Source organism: Grus americana, chromosome 28 (genome assembly GCF_028858705.1).
Source record: "Grus americana isolate bGruAme1 chromosome 28, bGruAme1.mat, whole genome shotgun sequence".
NCBI classification, from domain to species: Eukaryota; Metazoa; Chordata; class Aves; order Gruiformes; family Gruidae; genus Grus; species Grus americana.
Window position 1 is genome coordinate 4,960,902 of NC_072879.1, and position 16,244 is coordinate 4,977,145.

The following is a 16,244-nucleotide window of genomic DNA, read 5'->3' on the forward strand; positions in this document are numbered from 1 at the left end:
TGTCTCGCTGCGGATAATCGTACCCCAGCCTTCAGCAGACAGGCGTGTAGCGAAGTAGCAGAGCTCTCAGGAAGGGCAGTTTCTTTGTCTCTGCCTCTGCTCCCAGCCCTGCCTTTTTCCTTCCCACTCTGTCTTTCTCATTCACTGCATTTGAAATATTAGAGCCTGAAAAATGCATGCCCTCAAGAGCTGAGAGATTCCCAGCTGGGACACTGGGAGCAGTGGTGGGGTGTTTTTTTGCTTTAGTTTGTTGGGGTTTTTTTTAAAATATTGTTTCTTTTTTTGGTTCAGACACATTTTCTGCCTTGTCTAGGCTGATTTTTTTTTCTGCCTGCTTTGGGGCTGGGCTGGAAAGTGCTGCTGTGGGAAAGCAAGGGGGACAGTTAGGGGAGGCTCGGGGGCCCTGTCCCTCCCCGCGGGAGCGGACGCGGAGCCCGTGCCTCTCGCAGAAGCGGCAGATATTTCCACTCTGGGGTGGAGAGGGGAGACCCGTGAGGAGCAAACTTTGGGGTCTTGAGGTGAGAGATGCTTTCTGACCCTCCGCCGGCCAGGAGAAGGAAGGAAGGGTTCCCCTGCCCCGTTTTCACACGCGGGGCTGGGAGATTTGAGGAATGGTGGGGGGGAAGGGGGTAGCAATGGGGTTGGGGGGGGAGGAAGAAGAGGGAAGAAGGGGGCACAGTCTGTGGAGCACATTCCTCTGCAATCTGGTTTGCAGAGCTCTTTCACTGAGCTTGTCGCCTCCCTGGTCTCCCACCCTGAGCGCGGCCTCACAGCCCTGCCTGCCCCTGGCACCCCGTACCAGCACCCTCAGGCTGAGGCCATCTGCCTGGTCACGGACAGCCACCCCAGGGTGGCACTGACTGCTGGGGGTCTGTGTGGTGCCAGGGTCTGTACCCCTTGCCCTGGGCTGTTCTCCCCTGCCCGGTGCCTGGAGACTCTCGGACCCAGGACAGCTTTTAGGACTAAAATAAAGCTGCTCCAGAGACTCCTTCTCCCCTCAGTGCCCCAGCTCCCCTCTGGGCCCAGGCAGGGCCCACGGGACCCCTCCGCCATGTCACCTACCCCCAGGAAGGGGCCTTGTTCTTCAGGACAGGCTTGCTCAGGGCAGGAGGTCTCTGGGGACCTGCCCCGGTGTGATTCGGGGCCAAACCCTGGCCCCTGCCCAGCTATGGCTGTCTCATAGGCTCAGTTGCCGACCCCAGCCCCAAAGATCTGGCCATGCTGTGCTTGCCCCAAGGTGCACCCACAACCAGAGGTGTCAGGGGTCTCCTTGCTGCCTCCATTGGCCCACTCCTTCCCCTCCACAGAGGCTTTGGACCCTGTATCGTCCCCCTCCGCATGGCCTCTTGTGCTTGGCTCCCTGTCCCAGCTCTCCTTCTACCCTCCTCCAGCGTGCCCAGCCCTCCACCTTCTCTGTCCCTTCACCCTCCATGGAAACCAGGCTTAGCTTCATGCACCATGTTTTTATGCTCTAGCCCCAGCTCAGTCTTCCATCTCGCTCCAGCCCGTGATAACCCTTTTGCCCACCTCAGCGCTGGTGTACATGTCCCTCTGCGTTTGCCAGCAGACTGCTCTCTTCAGCCAGTTAGAATAACCAGGTATCTGGGAGGTTGTTTTCCATGCCATGACCTGTCTGGAGTACAATGCAGTTAAACAGAGCTGTGGGACCTGGGAAGATAGTCCCTAAATAGAATCTGCTCTTTCTTGAAGTCCTCTTGCTTCATAACCCTGCATCTCCTGTTGTTCCTCTGACCCAAGGCACTATGCCAAGGTCAGTATTGTAACCCACCACCATGGGCCGGCCCAGGACAGGCATGCTTTTGTCCCTCTTCATTTCTCCACCAGGAGGGCAGGAAAATAGATGTAAGGGCAGAACTATGACTCTTAGAGGTCATCTTTGGGTTTCCAGCTCTTGGGGGGCGGGATATTTGGCAATACTGTGGTAGGGAATGACAGTGTGAGCCTGTTGGCTGCATGTACAAGGAGCCAAACTTGGTGTGACTGTATGAGCCGACTGTAACTCTGGGAAGGGGGTCACCTGGGATGATCGATCATTTTAAAAAATGTGAAAGCCCTTAAGAACACTTGTGTCTTTCTCTTTTTTTCATCTCTCTGCATCTAGAAAGGGAACAGCAGGACGGCACCTTGGCACTTAGGGGCTGCTGCCAAAAACCATCCTCCACCAAGGCAGCAGGGACCCTCCAGCTGGAAGAAGCTTTCAGGACAGCCAGGGGAACTGAGGAATCTGTGCCATCATGGGGGTATTATGGCTGGCCAGGTTCATGCTGGGATGTACAGCAGTTATGTACGTGGAACAAGCCCAGGGTCAATATGAAGGGGACTTGCAGACAGACAGATTTGCAGGCTACGAGGAAAGACAGCCAGCAAACAGAGTGAGAAGAAGAGGCCAAGACACTTTACGAGGGTACGTTTAATGTTCTTTTCTATTTTACAAAGCAGAACTTGGTTTATTATCATAGCACATGCTTACAGAATTGCCTTTTCTATCCTTTCCCTGAGCTCAGGAGTGAGTCTGCTCTGCAGACCTGTGATGGGAGGAAAGCTCATGCCACAGGGGATGACAAAGTAGATTCCCATGTGAGCAGAGAGCTGTGCACTGAGCTCTGCTGCTTTGTTCAAGGGATCATGCACCTTAGGGCTCACCTGCCAGGACTGTGACACCCTGCCTGTTGGTGGGAGGGATGCTGTGCATTCAGCTGGGGTGGTGGCTGTGGCTGGGCTTTCCACCGTTGCTAGTGGGGATGCTGTCAACTCGGCTTTCAATCCTGCAGTCGCCTTAGTCTCTCTGCTACCAGCCAATGCTCTGGGCTGTACTGAGAGGTTACTGCCTCTGATGGCTGCTTTTACGTGACGGTTGTTGCTAATGGGAAGGTGATGCACCAAGTCCCTCGTTGTGCAGCATAGCTGTGGCTTGTGGTCTCATCTGTAGACAAATCAGTGCGAGAGCTGGACCTGTGAGCGTTTTCCACCTGAGGAGGGAGACAGGGCTCAGCTAGAAAACCCTGAAGCTTGTGCTGGATCTCAGCTGTGTTTGCATACTCTCAAGATGGTTCCTGGCCCCGGCATTGAATCTGGGTTATTTTAAGTCTGCCTGGCTGTAGTTCTTGGAAAGTGTTCCTGTGTCAGTGGGCAGAATCGGAGCAGAACGTGATACACGCGCGAAGCCTGGGCCGTGCCAGAGTCCTCCGGCACTTGCTGGGGAATGCTTCTTGAATGGGATGGAGTGCCGTGCTTTCAGCCCAGACGGTCAAATGTGCTGTGTTTGGGCTGGAGCTGGAACACAGAGCCTGGCTGTCGAGCTGCCAGGGGCAGGGCCGTGGGGCTGGCGGCATCTGCTCTTGGAATTCAAATGTGCGTGGCCACTCCCTCCTGCTACGGTGGATTCAGAAAAGATGGACAGCAAGTGTCCTAGGGGTTTGGTCTTCTCAAGACTAGCTACCAAGAGCAGCCATCACCTCACTTGCAGGGTAGGGACACCCTATATCTCCCCAAATATGACCCAGAAGTACTTTTGCCATGCTCCTCTCCTTGAGTTCATTATCCCTCACATAAAACATCCCAAATTTTTATGACTATAGGGGATGAAGGCTGTTTCTTGAAAAGGATGGGATGACAGTCTGCCAGATCCAGGGACTCTTGTTCAGCCTGGCTGCCCATGGCTGTGTGATTGATTACCGTGCCCATAGTGGGGACAGAAAAGATGGGAAGGAGTTGATGTGTGGATGGATAATCTGTCTCACACAGCCCTGTGAAAAGAAAGGAAGGGCAGAGCAAGGAAACAATGAGTGTTTCCATTCCCCACGGGACCCGAGAGAAGGTCACTGGTGCCCACTGGTCTTATGGCATTCAGTGACTTAGGTGACCAGATCCTGTTTTCAAGAAGGATTTACAGCTTAAATCCTTTTGACTTTTGGTGAGTCTGAAGGGTCCAAATCCCAAGTGCATTTTTAAAATGAAGCCTGAGTTAGGAAATTACTTCTGAAAACCCTTCTCACTTTAAAACCTCAGACATGGACCAACATTTAAGTAATGCCAAATTATTGGTTGTGTAAGTTCTTAGTGGCCACACAGTAAGTTTGAGGCAGGATCAGAATCAGGCCTGAAGTGTCTGACTCCCAGTCCCCTGCAGAGAGCTGAGGACCACACTGCTACCTCCTTCATTTTCTCTTCAGCTTTCCTCGTGCCCTCTGAAGCAATTGCTGTAGGAAAAGAAAAAAAACCCCACTGGGATAAGTGCAGGGTCTGTTTAAGGAAGTCTGTGCGACTATAATTTAAGACAACTGAAGAATCATTGTTTCTTGGCCCTTGGGAGAGCAGCCTTGTTTCAAGGGAGGGAATCATGGTGGGCAACAGAGGGGAAGCTGGCAAAACTCAGCGTGGCTGGAGCTTCTGCCCCAGGCGCTTCCCATGCTCTGTGTCAAGTGACCCTGACAGTCTCTGAAGTTTTGTGTCCAAACGTCTCCTTCAGGATTTCCAGCCCTTCAGCAATCTCTCTCTTGAAAAATCTCTATTTTACAAGCAGATAAAAACAACTTGAAATGAGAAATCTATTGAAGAGTGATGTTTTAAATAATGTTCTACTGGGCTTAGAAAGCAGCTACAGATGTCACCAGCTGCGATGCTGTAGATGGATCTGGCAGCCAGTGAAAGCCATCTCCTGCAGACTCTCAGACCCAATAATTTTTTGTTGTAGATTCCCCAAACAGCCCTAGTCCCTCATCCTTATGCTCTGCCTTGAAACAATTCTGGATAGTTGCAGTTGTGGATCAATATCTTCCCTGACTTGGTTTTGCTGTCTTAAGGTATCAGGATTTGTTGCTGCTATAAAATCTGAATTTGATATACTACTTTGGGAAAATCAGATAAGTCATAATTTAAGGTTTGCTTCACTCAGACTAGCAGCAAAAGAAATGAATGAACAGTGAGTTTTCTTGGTGCAACTTTAAATGTAAAGGTGCAACTTTAAATGTAAAGGAAGGTAGGGCTGTGATTTTTTCTTTTTTTTTTTTTTTTCAAATTCGGTGTTATTTTACAATATAGGCATGCAGGTAGCTTAGCTTGACTATTGTGAGTTGTGGAATCATCTATTTTAGAATGTCGAACCTCTAAACACACATTTGAACCTCTAAACATGTTTATCTGTGGAGTCTGTTTTAATAGTTTATGACACAATTTCAAATATTTGCTTTGGCATTTGCTTTCAAAGGCCCACAACTTTCTTTTTTAGAGGTACACTAATTTCAATCCAACTTTCATTTGGAATATCTTTGGTTCTAAGACTTTCTGTGGTTCGGAGGCTTGCATGAAAGGAATGTAAATAGAACTGGAATTAAAATACAGCAAAGCTTAGCTGCATCACATGGGTCTGAACTGGCAGCTTCCCTGGTGAGCCCTGGACCACCAACCCCAGCCACCGTCCCGAATGCTCTGGTTTCTGTGGGAATGTTCAAAAGTTTGTATATCGTTGTGAGTGGAAGGAAACGGACAAACAGATTTTGAGGATTAACTGGTTAGATCTAATAATGATACAGTGGAGAGTCCCAACTTCTGCTTCCTCTCCTCCTTCATGGAAACCTTCTGCTCAGAGCTTTTGGACTGTCTGTAACCCTTCTTATTTGTTCCTTGAAATAATTTGTCCTTCCAACACAAGTTAATAAGTGTTCTCCTTTCATACACTTCGCTTGAGACCTATCCGGCCAGATCTCAAAGCCTTTTACAACGTTAACATGCCATTTACAGATCACTTTGTCCATGGCAGAAATGGTTTTGCTCCCAAAATGGATTATGACAGAGAGGTGACTGTCCTTTGAGTAATCTATCTAGCTTGACAAGCTAGGTCTGGCTCTTGCTCTGCCATTTATTCTTGTATGTGCCCCCTTTTCTCTTGGGTGGGTTGAACCACGGATTCCCCTATCTCTAAATTGTGTTATATCACAATTTCAACAAGAAAATAAAATCACACCAGAACTGCACAGAGCAGTGTGACCCAGATTTCTTTATAGGGAAACTTTTACCAGCTCTGGAAGAATCAAATAACAAAATGGATTTGGTGCTCCTTCCTAAATTTTTTCTTAAATATCTATTACTCCTGCACAAATAATTTTCTGTGAGTTTCCCAGGAAAGTCTTGAGTAAGCCTAAGTAGCACAGGATATCTGCTCTCTTTTGGTGGCAAGTTACTTTGTGTGAAGTCCTAATTGATTAGTACTAATAGAAATACATGTTATCATTTAGTATCATAGACCTTGTAGTGAGAAACTGCTCTCTAGTTACTCCAGTGTGACCAACACAAGCTCTCCTTGCTGATGTCTCGAGTGAACTGGCTGTGCATGAGGACAGTTGTAGATGTCTTGGTTGGGAGAAGAGGCTTCAGGAGGAAAGACTGTATACGTTTCTGCTGGAAGCATACTTATTGGGAGCTCTGTTCCCATCCCAGTCTCCTTTAGAAAGGGAAATGTATGAAATAAATGCAAAATAAGCAAGCCTGTTATTCACCATTGCCTTTACAAATAACAATTAATAATGTAATGTGGAGCAATAAATCACAGCCAAAGCCATGATTTAATCTGTCCTTAAACTCATTAAAGTAGAGACAATTTAAAATGACCGTCTCCTGAAAGGAACAGCACTGACAAATCCATTTATGAGGCAGGATTTGAATGGGATTATTAGTTTAATGAACTATTGAACAGTTTCCAAGAGCAAGAATGTGTTTAACAAAGGGGAAAGAAAAGATGATTAGTCTGCAGCCAGCTGAGCTGTGTGCTGGCAGTATGATTTCCTGTAAGTTCATGGCTGCCTGTTTTTTCAAGTAAGAATAAAGGCTCAGCTATAGCCTGACTTTAAACACAACTAATTATGTCAAGCCCATTAATTATGAAATGGCTACTGCAATTGAGAAGATGGATGAAGAAAGGATGTTTGGGCAGGCATTTGTCATATCTCTTCCATTGCTCTGACATATAAAAAGATGGAGGGGTGTCTAAATTAATTGTGGGGAATGGGGTATATAAGGAGTTTCCAAGCTGCTCTCCCGTAGATTTTTGACACCTTATTTTCTAACTTGACACTGGGGAATGGAGAGGAAAGGCATGTTGTGATTGCAAAAGATCGGCCCGGAAGGAGTTGGTGGGATGTAGATGGACTCTCCATCCACCACCCTACGCTTGGCAGCTCAGATGCAGTGGAGAGGGAAAGCCAAGGCCACGGGCTGTGATTCTGGGCCACATGGCACCCAGTTAAACTGGAGCTGATGCTGGGAGGGTGTTTAGTGTCAAGGGGACATTGGACATAGCAGAGAGATGAGCTTCACCACTTTTGAAGTTCCCTCTGAGATGTGCACAGAGAGCAGATGATTTCCAGCAGTGTTTTAATCTGACTCCGCTCCTGATGTTGCAGTTCCACAAACATCTTAGTACAGGAATTGCAAAAGTGTTTGTTTTAAGGCAGCAATTGTTATTTTCTTCACTCTCGCTTTAGGTTTATCGGAAACATGTGCCTTTTAAAAAGAGCTGATGCCCAAAACACGACAGCATTGTCAGATGTTTCGTGATTCAGGCCCTGATTCTGCTGCTGCCAAGTTCAAGCATAATGTTTTAGTTGACTTCGTTGAAAGGAATAAGCCCTAAGTGGGAGTCAGCAAATCTTTTCTGCAGTGTTACCATCTCTGCCGCTACTGTAAATCTAGCGAGAGCTATCGGTTTCTTCAAAGTCCCAGAGTGGAGTTGCTTTAAATGCAGAAGCTCAGCTTTCCTTCCTAATTAAAAAAAACATTGGTTTTTTTGATCTTGAAGTTGTAGAAAACTCCCTTAAAAAAAGAAATCCTGTTTAGAGTAAGAACAAAGGTGCTACTAAGGCAGTGGAAGCTGAAGTGTCCCATTTCTTAACTTAATCCTGTAGTTTAGGCAACCAAACTCTGTCCTACTGATCATGTGGGTTGTTTGTGAAAAAGACCCTGTAACTATGGTTTAAATACTTAAAAAAAGCAAGTTTGTGGGTATGTCACTAACTATACCAACTGAAACTACATGCACATGTAGCCAACGAGAAACAGCAGGACTCCAGTCCTTATTAAAAATTGCTGTCTGAAATGGACTGTGCTGCTTGTGGTTGCCCACATGCCATTGCACTTGGACTTAGATGATCATTGCAGGTCACTTCCAACTGAAATATTTTATTCTATCCTAAATACCAGTTTCCTTACAAGATGGTGAAATGCATGTTCATGGATGCATAGAGGACTCTCCATCTTCAAGGAGGTGGCTTTGGGGCGTCTCCACTTAGAAATGACAAGGAAGAATATGGCAGGGAAGAACATGGTCAAACTCTAGCAAAGCTTGCTTGCCTTTTCCCACCACATTCCTGCCCTGGGCGGGATGTGGTTCTCCATCTTCCAAGGCTTGCTAAAGCTGAGTTTAGAGTGAGTGTACATCACTTCAGTAAAGGTGCAACTGGAGCTTCTGTCACTGTGATCCAGTTACCTCTTGAGCACGTCTCAGCTGCTTCCAGGTCCACATACTCCACACCTGTAAACCTTGATATTTATTCATAGAGCCTGAGATGAAATACTACAAACAACAGAAGGAACAAAATTAAGGCAGCAGCTGGAAACTTCTGACTTAAAACTCTTGTTCCTAAATTTTCCTTGCGTCTTGATTTATATTGTGAAATGGTTGATCTTGGACTTCTGGCCTAGGCTGGTTTCTCTTGTTATTGGCAGGAAATGTGAAGGCGAGTATTGGCATGGCAAATGATTATCTGGCATTGAAGTTAATAGGTTATATGGGGTTTGTTTGGAAGTTTTAAGAACTGTATTTGAAGTTTGATTTATTTCAGAATTTAAGGGGGGAAAAAAGATGGAAGAGTTGGTAATACTGCTTTCCAAATGAAGGTGTTAAGCAGTTCCTGGAAATTAGTTGCATTTTCAGTCTTTTTCAAAGGCAAGTCTTCTCTATGGTTCCTTGCTGATACATAGAATTTAAATTTAAATGTTCACAAATAAGGGATGATTTTCCCTACCATCACTTGTATAAAATTTGCAAAGATCTGAATAAAGAGGAAGAAAATACTACTGTTGACAAAGAAAAGGTGTATAATAAAAGATTTTATAGACCCCCTTAGCTAAAAAGAAAATAAAATTGTAAGCGTTATTGGGCTTGAACTTGGCATTAACCTAAGCAGATGGAATCCAAAACCTGAACAGTCTTTGTAAGACTTCCCTTGCATTTTGCTTCATTCCTTTTATGAACCTGAGTAATAATCATGTATCTTTAAAAAATTATTTCTGTATCTCTTTTTTTCTTCATAATTTTCAGCTAAAATTCAAGCGTCTACCCTGGAGTGGGTTTTTCATGGCTCAGCTCACCTAAACTTGGGCAGTACTTTGTTGTAAACATAGAGATTTATCTTGGTGTGAGCTGGTGGCAACCAGGCAACCTTCTCAGCTTGGCTTTCTCTCTGTGTATGTGAGTCTGGAGTCCACGTGTGCAAGGGGTCCTAGGGGACCTCTGAGTGCAGGGAGGATTTTTGAGCTGGGGCTACAGTTTTTTACTGGGGATCCAGAGGTCCCTGATGGGACTTCCCTTCATTGTAGTCTCTTGCTCCATCACCTTACCGATGACCTTACTGATAGCTGCATCTCAGCAGAAAAATGGGGTTGCGATACAGAGATCTGTAATCTTTCAAGACTGTGTCTCTGTATTTGGAGATGGCCTGTCCCCAAGGCACCCAAAGCTGCCTTCTGTTCCGAATAATGGTAGGGCATTCAACTGTGGGCACAGAAACAGGAGAAGTATCATCGAACATTAAAAAGGCCCATTTAATGTTGTTTCAATTTCAATCCAAAGACAGTATGTATTAGAAGTAGAAATGTAATAAACGTCTGGAAAAAAAAGTTAATTTCTCCCCATTTTCTAATATATAAAAATGAAAACAGTAAACACATGAGTAACTTTGAAACTAGATAATCACTCAGTGAAAAGGCATATAGTTTGATATCATGCATTTTTCTAGTTAAAGTGCTAAATTAGGTGTCAAGGCTATCTTTAGTTTCAGATCATCCATGCTTTAGGAAACAAATAACTAAAACATAAAACCAGAGATTAAAATAACTACTTAAATTAAGACTTCTTTTCTGTTAATTAAAATAACCAAGAAAAAGTAGTCTCTGTTCACTTAAATCAGTCTTTCTTGTCTAGAGCCCCTCCAAGGTTCCGGGAGGAGGAGCGGTCAGTGATGTACTCTTCCACCTCTTCCCAGTCCTCCCCATTTGCTTAAGGAGAGCCACAGTGGAGGATCAACAGCTGAATTCCAGTGCTCGAAAGGCTGACCTTTCTTTGAGCATCTTCTGTCAAGATCTTCTGAGTCCCAGCTACTTGGTCTGGGCTCAAGCAGAGACCAGGTCAGCATTGCTAATCAGCGCAGATGAGATGCACAGTAATGCTACCGGGGTTTGCTCAGGAGGGAGCAGTGCGGCTGTTCACACTGCCTTCATCCCTGGGGATGGAGGTAGGGGTGCTCCAGGCGCCAGGGAAAGTAAAGGGTCTCCAGTAGCAATGTGAGAGACACAGCAAGTCTGGGGCTTTAGTGAGATCAGAGAGAAATGTTTCTGTTGCCACAGATGTATTACTGAATCGAGCGTTCCTGATCTTGCCGAGAGGCTTAGGAAAGCAATCCATAGCTCAGCAGACAACTTCAGGATCAGCTGGATTCTGAATACTTTTGTGCTTGCAGTGTTACCCAGCAAAGGAGCTGTTAGCAGTTTTAAGGTGGGTCACTTCTACTGGTGGTAACAGAAAGTTAGCATCTCTGCACCTTTAAAACCAAATTCTTAGAAGCAAAAATAATTGAAATCACTGGGACTTGAACTCCTTCCTAAAGTTAACAGATGCCAGGCTGCTTTGCAGAACAAGAGGATGATTTTTCAGGTGGGAAATCTCCTTTGCAGGACCAAGTCCGTAGCTTTACATTAAACGGGGGTTGCCTGGATAGGAACAGCTGGCTTCTCCAGTGGCATTGCTCTACTTCCTAATTTGCAGATTTCTTATCATACTGTATCTATTGCATGAACACATATAGGTCTGGGGAAGTATGCAGTGAACATCGACTTGTAAAACTGATAAATTGCTGAAATATATACTTGCAATACATTTGAGGGATCTGGTGAGTCAAGAACTAGGAGGACACAAATACGCTCCCCTTTAGGCCAAGGATCCAAAAGTCAGCATTGTTTCAAATCTGTTCTCATGCCATGACACAATCCCAAATCTGTTTGGGTGGGGAGATGCAAGACCAAAAATCACTATTGTGTTTGGCAGTAATTATTGTCCCCCTGGTGATCTCCACTGAGGCCAAGGGTTGGCTGCCTCAGTGGTTTTCCCCAGTTATTGTGAAAGATGATCCCTGGGGTCCAGCAAAGAATCAGGCTAAGATCAAACCCAAAAGGCATCTTGAATTGTAGGAAAAATTTCCAGCTCTGATGGAGAGGTAGGATCATTGTTCCTGGAAAAGCCACATGCTTAAGTCATATAAGACTAGAGGATGTAGTGGTGATATTGATACAAATTCATCTTATTTGACTCTGCACAGGTGTGAATTTCACAAAGGGCAAATAATCTAAAAAAGAAACTTCTGTGTCTCATCCCTAAAATAGCTCTTCTGTGGGTAACAGACAGTAGTATGAAGTTTTCACAGTATCAAATCAGTAATGCTCACTAGCCTGGAATTACCAAAATTATCACTGAGTTGGTGAATTTACAGCAAAGGGTAACTCTGAATGGTTTGGGGAAATGTAGAGTGGTATTTGGGCTGATGGCCCCTCCTAAAGCTGAACAAGAAGAATTGCATTGAGAACTGGCCAAATCTGTTGCTGGATGATTTGATTTCCCCATAAATATTTCTAAGCTGAGACCTGAAGGCAGAAAAAACCTGAAAATAAGGGATGGGGAAGGTAGCAATTATAAGCATGCCAAGGGGTTTCCATTCATCCCATGTAAGTTATCAGAATTGCTGCACCCCAAACTGGATGTGTGTGCAGAGCAGCAGAGAGATTTTCATGTCTCTCAAGATACCCAGAGAATACAAAGAGAGAAGAACAGAAGAAAAATTGAGATTGCACAAACTTAATAGAATCCTAACATTAGGAGATGGTGCTCAAGCAGAAGAGGGGGAATAGCTCCCCTGGACATGTTGGCCATGCTTCTCCTAATCTGGCCCAGGATGTGGTCTGCTTCTGCTGTGGATTTTCTGTCCCACCTATTTTGAGGACCAGTATCATGGATGAAGTATCTTAAAGTCTCTTGATCATTAGGTTTGTGGCTGGATAGTTCAGCTGTGGTGCTTCTCATCCTGAAGTCACCAGGTGTTGGTCCCATGTGCTGGTGGGAAAGTTGTTGCTCACCCTTTCATAAAACACTGGGCTCCAGCCCTACTACTAGCCTGCACAGTTGTACTTTGGCAGGGCAGGAGGGTGGGTTTTACTGAGTGTTTTGTTTGAAACACTTAGAGAAAAAGGAATTTGTGCTTGGTCGCTTGCCTGACTTACATCTGGGGCCTGGTAAAAGTGCAAACCATGCTTTTATTAACAAAGTCTTAGTTTACAAAATGAAGCAGTATGAATTTCTGAGAGTGCTACTCCGTAACCATGACTTGTTCTCATCAAGAGAGCAGAGAAGACCTGCAAGAGACATAGAGTGTTGGCATCTCTGCCCTTGCCAAGAGACTCAAACTGGTCTAGAGAACCATTGCAGAGTGCAGCTGGACTCCTTTTCCCCTTGAACAGAGAATATCTGGGAAAGTAGTGCTCAGGAGACAGTCACAGCACTGAGGACCTGTTTTCACCCAGCAGGAAGAAGCTTTAGGCTGTATCAGGGAGGGAAATAAAGAATGACTGTGATAAAACAAGAAAAAGGGTCCCCATGCTCAGGCAGCAGATACCCAGCCCAAACTTTTCCAGGCAGACACAAAGAAAGCAATGAGCTGGGAGAAGTGTTTGCTGAGCTGCGGAGCACGCACCCAAGCAGCCTAGCTGCAGGGTCACAGCTCAGGGAATCTCAGTTGCTGGTCAAGGGGCTACGCTTGGTGAGAAGAGCAGGAAATTTGCCCAAAGTAATGAACTGTAGTGAATTCTTCCTGAATGAATATGTTGTATCCCCCTGGATGAGGCCAGTGAGAAGGAGAACATGTGAGCAGCCAGAGGAGCAGCAATCCCTGTGCAGACCAGAGTGTCTCTGAGAATTACCCCAGCCCTGGCAATCCACCAGTTTTCATTCACTTCTGTCTCCCTCTAATTTAAGGAATGGAAATATCACTTCTGAAGGCCAGTGACAACCGAGGTACACTGATTGCTCATGACAGGGGAGACAAATCCTGGGCTGCTGTTCCTGCTGTCTGGAAAGCACACGCTACACGTAGCCAAGCATTCGTTAGCTGTGGGTCTTGCTGGACGGCCAGAGAAGTGCAGCTTGCAGGACATTGCAGTTGTTACACAAATCAGCCCTTTAGTGACTGTGCAGAGCTTTCTGAAGAACTTTTGGAGAATTCATTCTAGCTGGGTATTCTTTCCGCCATGGCTGGAGGAGCGGACAAAGACCTGTGCGCACGTATTGAGTACGTAGCTGTGGGTGAGCAGGAAGGACTTAGTTTTTGGCCAGCATATGAGTCTGCAAAGCGTTCTCAGCCTGGACTTCACTTGCTGTTCTGTCTGCCCTCTTCTACCTTTAACAATGAGTATAATTCTGCTGGGGTCACACTAGGCATCTGACAATAATTGGCAGGACCGAGTCCTTTTTGGCTGTTTGCTCAGCTAGTGGGCAACAATTCAGCGCTCTAGGCTGTCTTTCCCAGGCTGCTAACAGGATCAGGCTGCTGCAGCAACAGCCAGATACCGCTTGTGTTCTGTCCCCACAGGCGGGCTGGCACCCTGAGCCTGTGGGCAGTCTTGTGGTATGGACTGTCTCCCAGTCCTTGCTCATGCCTCCGACTCCATTGTGGATTTGGGATAAAGGCTTCTCATGCTTACAGCCGTGCATTTTCACATCACATGGCCATAGCTCTGGTCTGCTCCAGTGGTTTTTTCTTGGCACCTCCCAATTCTCAGATGGAGCCACTGCCAGCAGGCAACGTTTGGTGCCATCGGTTGAAATTCAGGCTTACTTTGTCCCCGCTTATGTCTGTAATCCTACTGTTTATTTCAAAGTGGACAAAGACGACGCTATGGCCGGCATTTGCTTTTCCCTCTGCCCTTTCTTAGCATTGCTCTTTTGGCCATATTCACTTTCATTACAGTAATTCTCTTCAGCAGCTGGGCTCTTTCAGCCTTTCCTAGGCTGCAGAAGAGATAAGGGAAGATTTGCCTCATATTGGCAGGTCTATTTTTGCATCAGCTGAACCATGGGGGTGGACCAGCAGTGCAGTCCTTTGCCAGAAAGCATTGCTAGAAAGGACTGGCACAAGCATGTCAGCTCTTATCTCCATGGCTCTAACACCCAAAGGAAGAGTCCTGCAGGCATTAGCACTATCTCAGCACTATAACTATGTCTCTCCAGGACCGCATCACATCTGGGTAAGACCTCCTTGCTACAGCTGGCTAGCAAGGAGGCAACGCTGACAGTGAGTAGAGCTAGGAAAAAAAAAAAAAATCTCTTGATTTTTAATTTAGGACTGATTGTTATGAAGTTTCTTGATAGATCTGAAATGTCTGTGGATTTTGATTATCAGCAATAATCAGAAAGTTGTGGGCAAGCTTATGGAATATAAATTATTTTTTCCTCTAACCTTGACCTTCTCATTCTGAGGAGCTCTTCACCACAAACTATGGTTGCCATTTTCTGTTTAACAACTAAATGATATGCCTTTTATCCACACCTTCTTGCTGATGAGAACATGGATTTCCAGCTTTTATTTCCCAAGTTTGATATAACTGCTATTATTTTGAAAAAGCAATTTTGTCACAACTTTGCTGAGGATGTTGGGGTTTTTTCTTGCAAAACAGCATTTTCATTATTGAGTTCTTGCCTTGGAATCTAATTTCATTCTCCCTCTAGGTCATTTTTGTGACACCATTAATTTCAACCCATTCAAATTAGATTCTCCCCCATGTTTTGTTTTGAAACTCTGCTAATTTTTAGCATATGCTTAAAAAGGTTCAGTTCTGGAGGAACCATTGTGATCTTGTAGTTTAGCCTCCTGTGTAACAGGGTGCCCAGGACCTCTCCCAGGATCCCTGCACAGAGCTTGATGAAATCCTTGGCTGACTGTCTTTTAGAAAGAGGTAGTACTTGCCACCATAGTTAAAAACACCCACTTCATTATTAATGTCATTCAACTTCCACTTTCTTCTGATTTAGTCTATGGGATTGATGCCAGATACCTCTTCCTTCACTGATTTTGATAAAAAAAAAAAAAGCTATAGAATATTCTTTAACCTTCAGCAAGGCTTGAAGTAGCCTGTGGCCAGGGTGTGAAGATCATTAGTGGACCAAGGTCACCTGCCCTGCATAGCTATTTGTATCCATGTGTTGTAAAGGGGGCACCAGCAAACAGATTCAGGTGGCAGTCAAACTGCAATATCTGGTGCCTAGCTATGAGTTCTCCAGACGTCCTATGCATTGCATGGAGAGTCCTATATCAAAAAACATCATCCATCCATCCTACACGTCAGGAAGCCTGGCTGAAACTTAGGCTTTACAGGACCACAATCTGCTCAAGGTGAAATTATCTTCCCAGTTAATGCCAACTGTAGACATATGACTACTTCTAACTGGAGATTTACACTTGAATATCAGTGGCAGCAGTAGCTAGCTTTGTAGCCCAGCCAGGCTCAACCCACCACACCAACCTAATGCAACCAGGAACTGCAACCCAAGATGTTTCCCCATCTGCAGGGATCTTTAATCCATACCAGCAGAAACGGGTCTCCTTGTTCTCCTGAACAGCATTCAAGGTCTCCTTTTAACTTCTAAGCACAGGAGAAGCAACAGATGCCCAGCCCGTTGGAAAACGTAGGCTCTTTGGAAATCAACCTACAGATTTACTCTCTACTTGCAACCATAGCACCAAGTTGTTTTAGCAGAGCCCTTGACTCTGTTTGCAGGGTTGGTGAAGGAGACTCCACATAGCACTGGGCAAAAGCAGGTGGTATGGAAAAACAGTTGCCACAGCTACTACACAGGTCATTGTGTGCTCTGGAAAAATGAGAACGGGGAAGCAGAGCAGCACCCTTCATTG

General features: G+C 45.5%; 1 protein-coding gene across 1 annotated transcript in view; it reads left to right on the forward strand.

Moving 5' to 3' along the window:
• Positions 1 to 405: 405 nt before the first annotated feature.
• The window catches only part of LOC129197185 (fibrillin-2-like), a 111,403-nt gene continuing 95,564 nt past the window's right edge, over positions 406 to 16,244 (forward strand). Inside the window, exons 1-2 of the mRNA XM_054805328.1 lie at positions 406 to 518; positions 2,123 to 2,425. Coding sequence (XP_054661303.1) covers positions 2,256 to 2,425 — 170 coding nt within the window. The 5' untranslated portion in view covers positions 406 to 518; positions 2,123 to 2,255. The remainder of the gene's footprint in view (positions 519 to 2,122; positions 2,426 to 16,244) is intronic.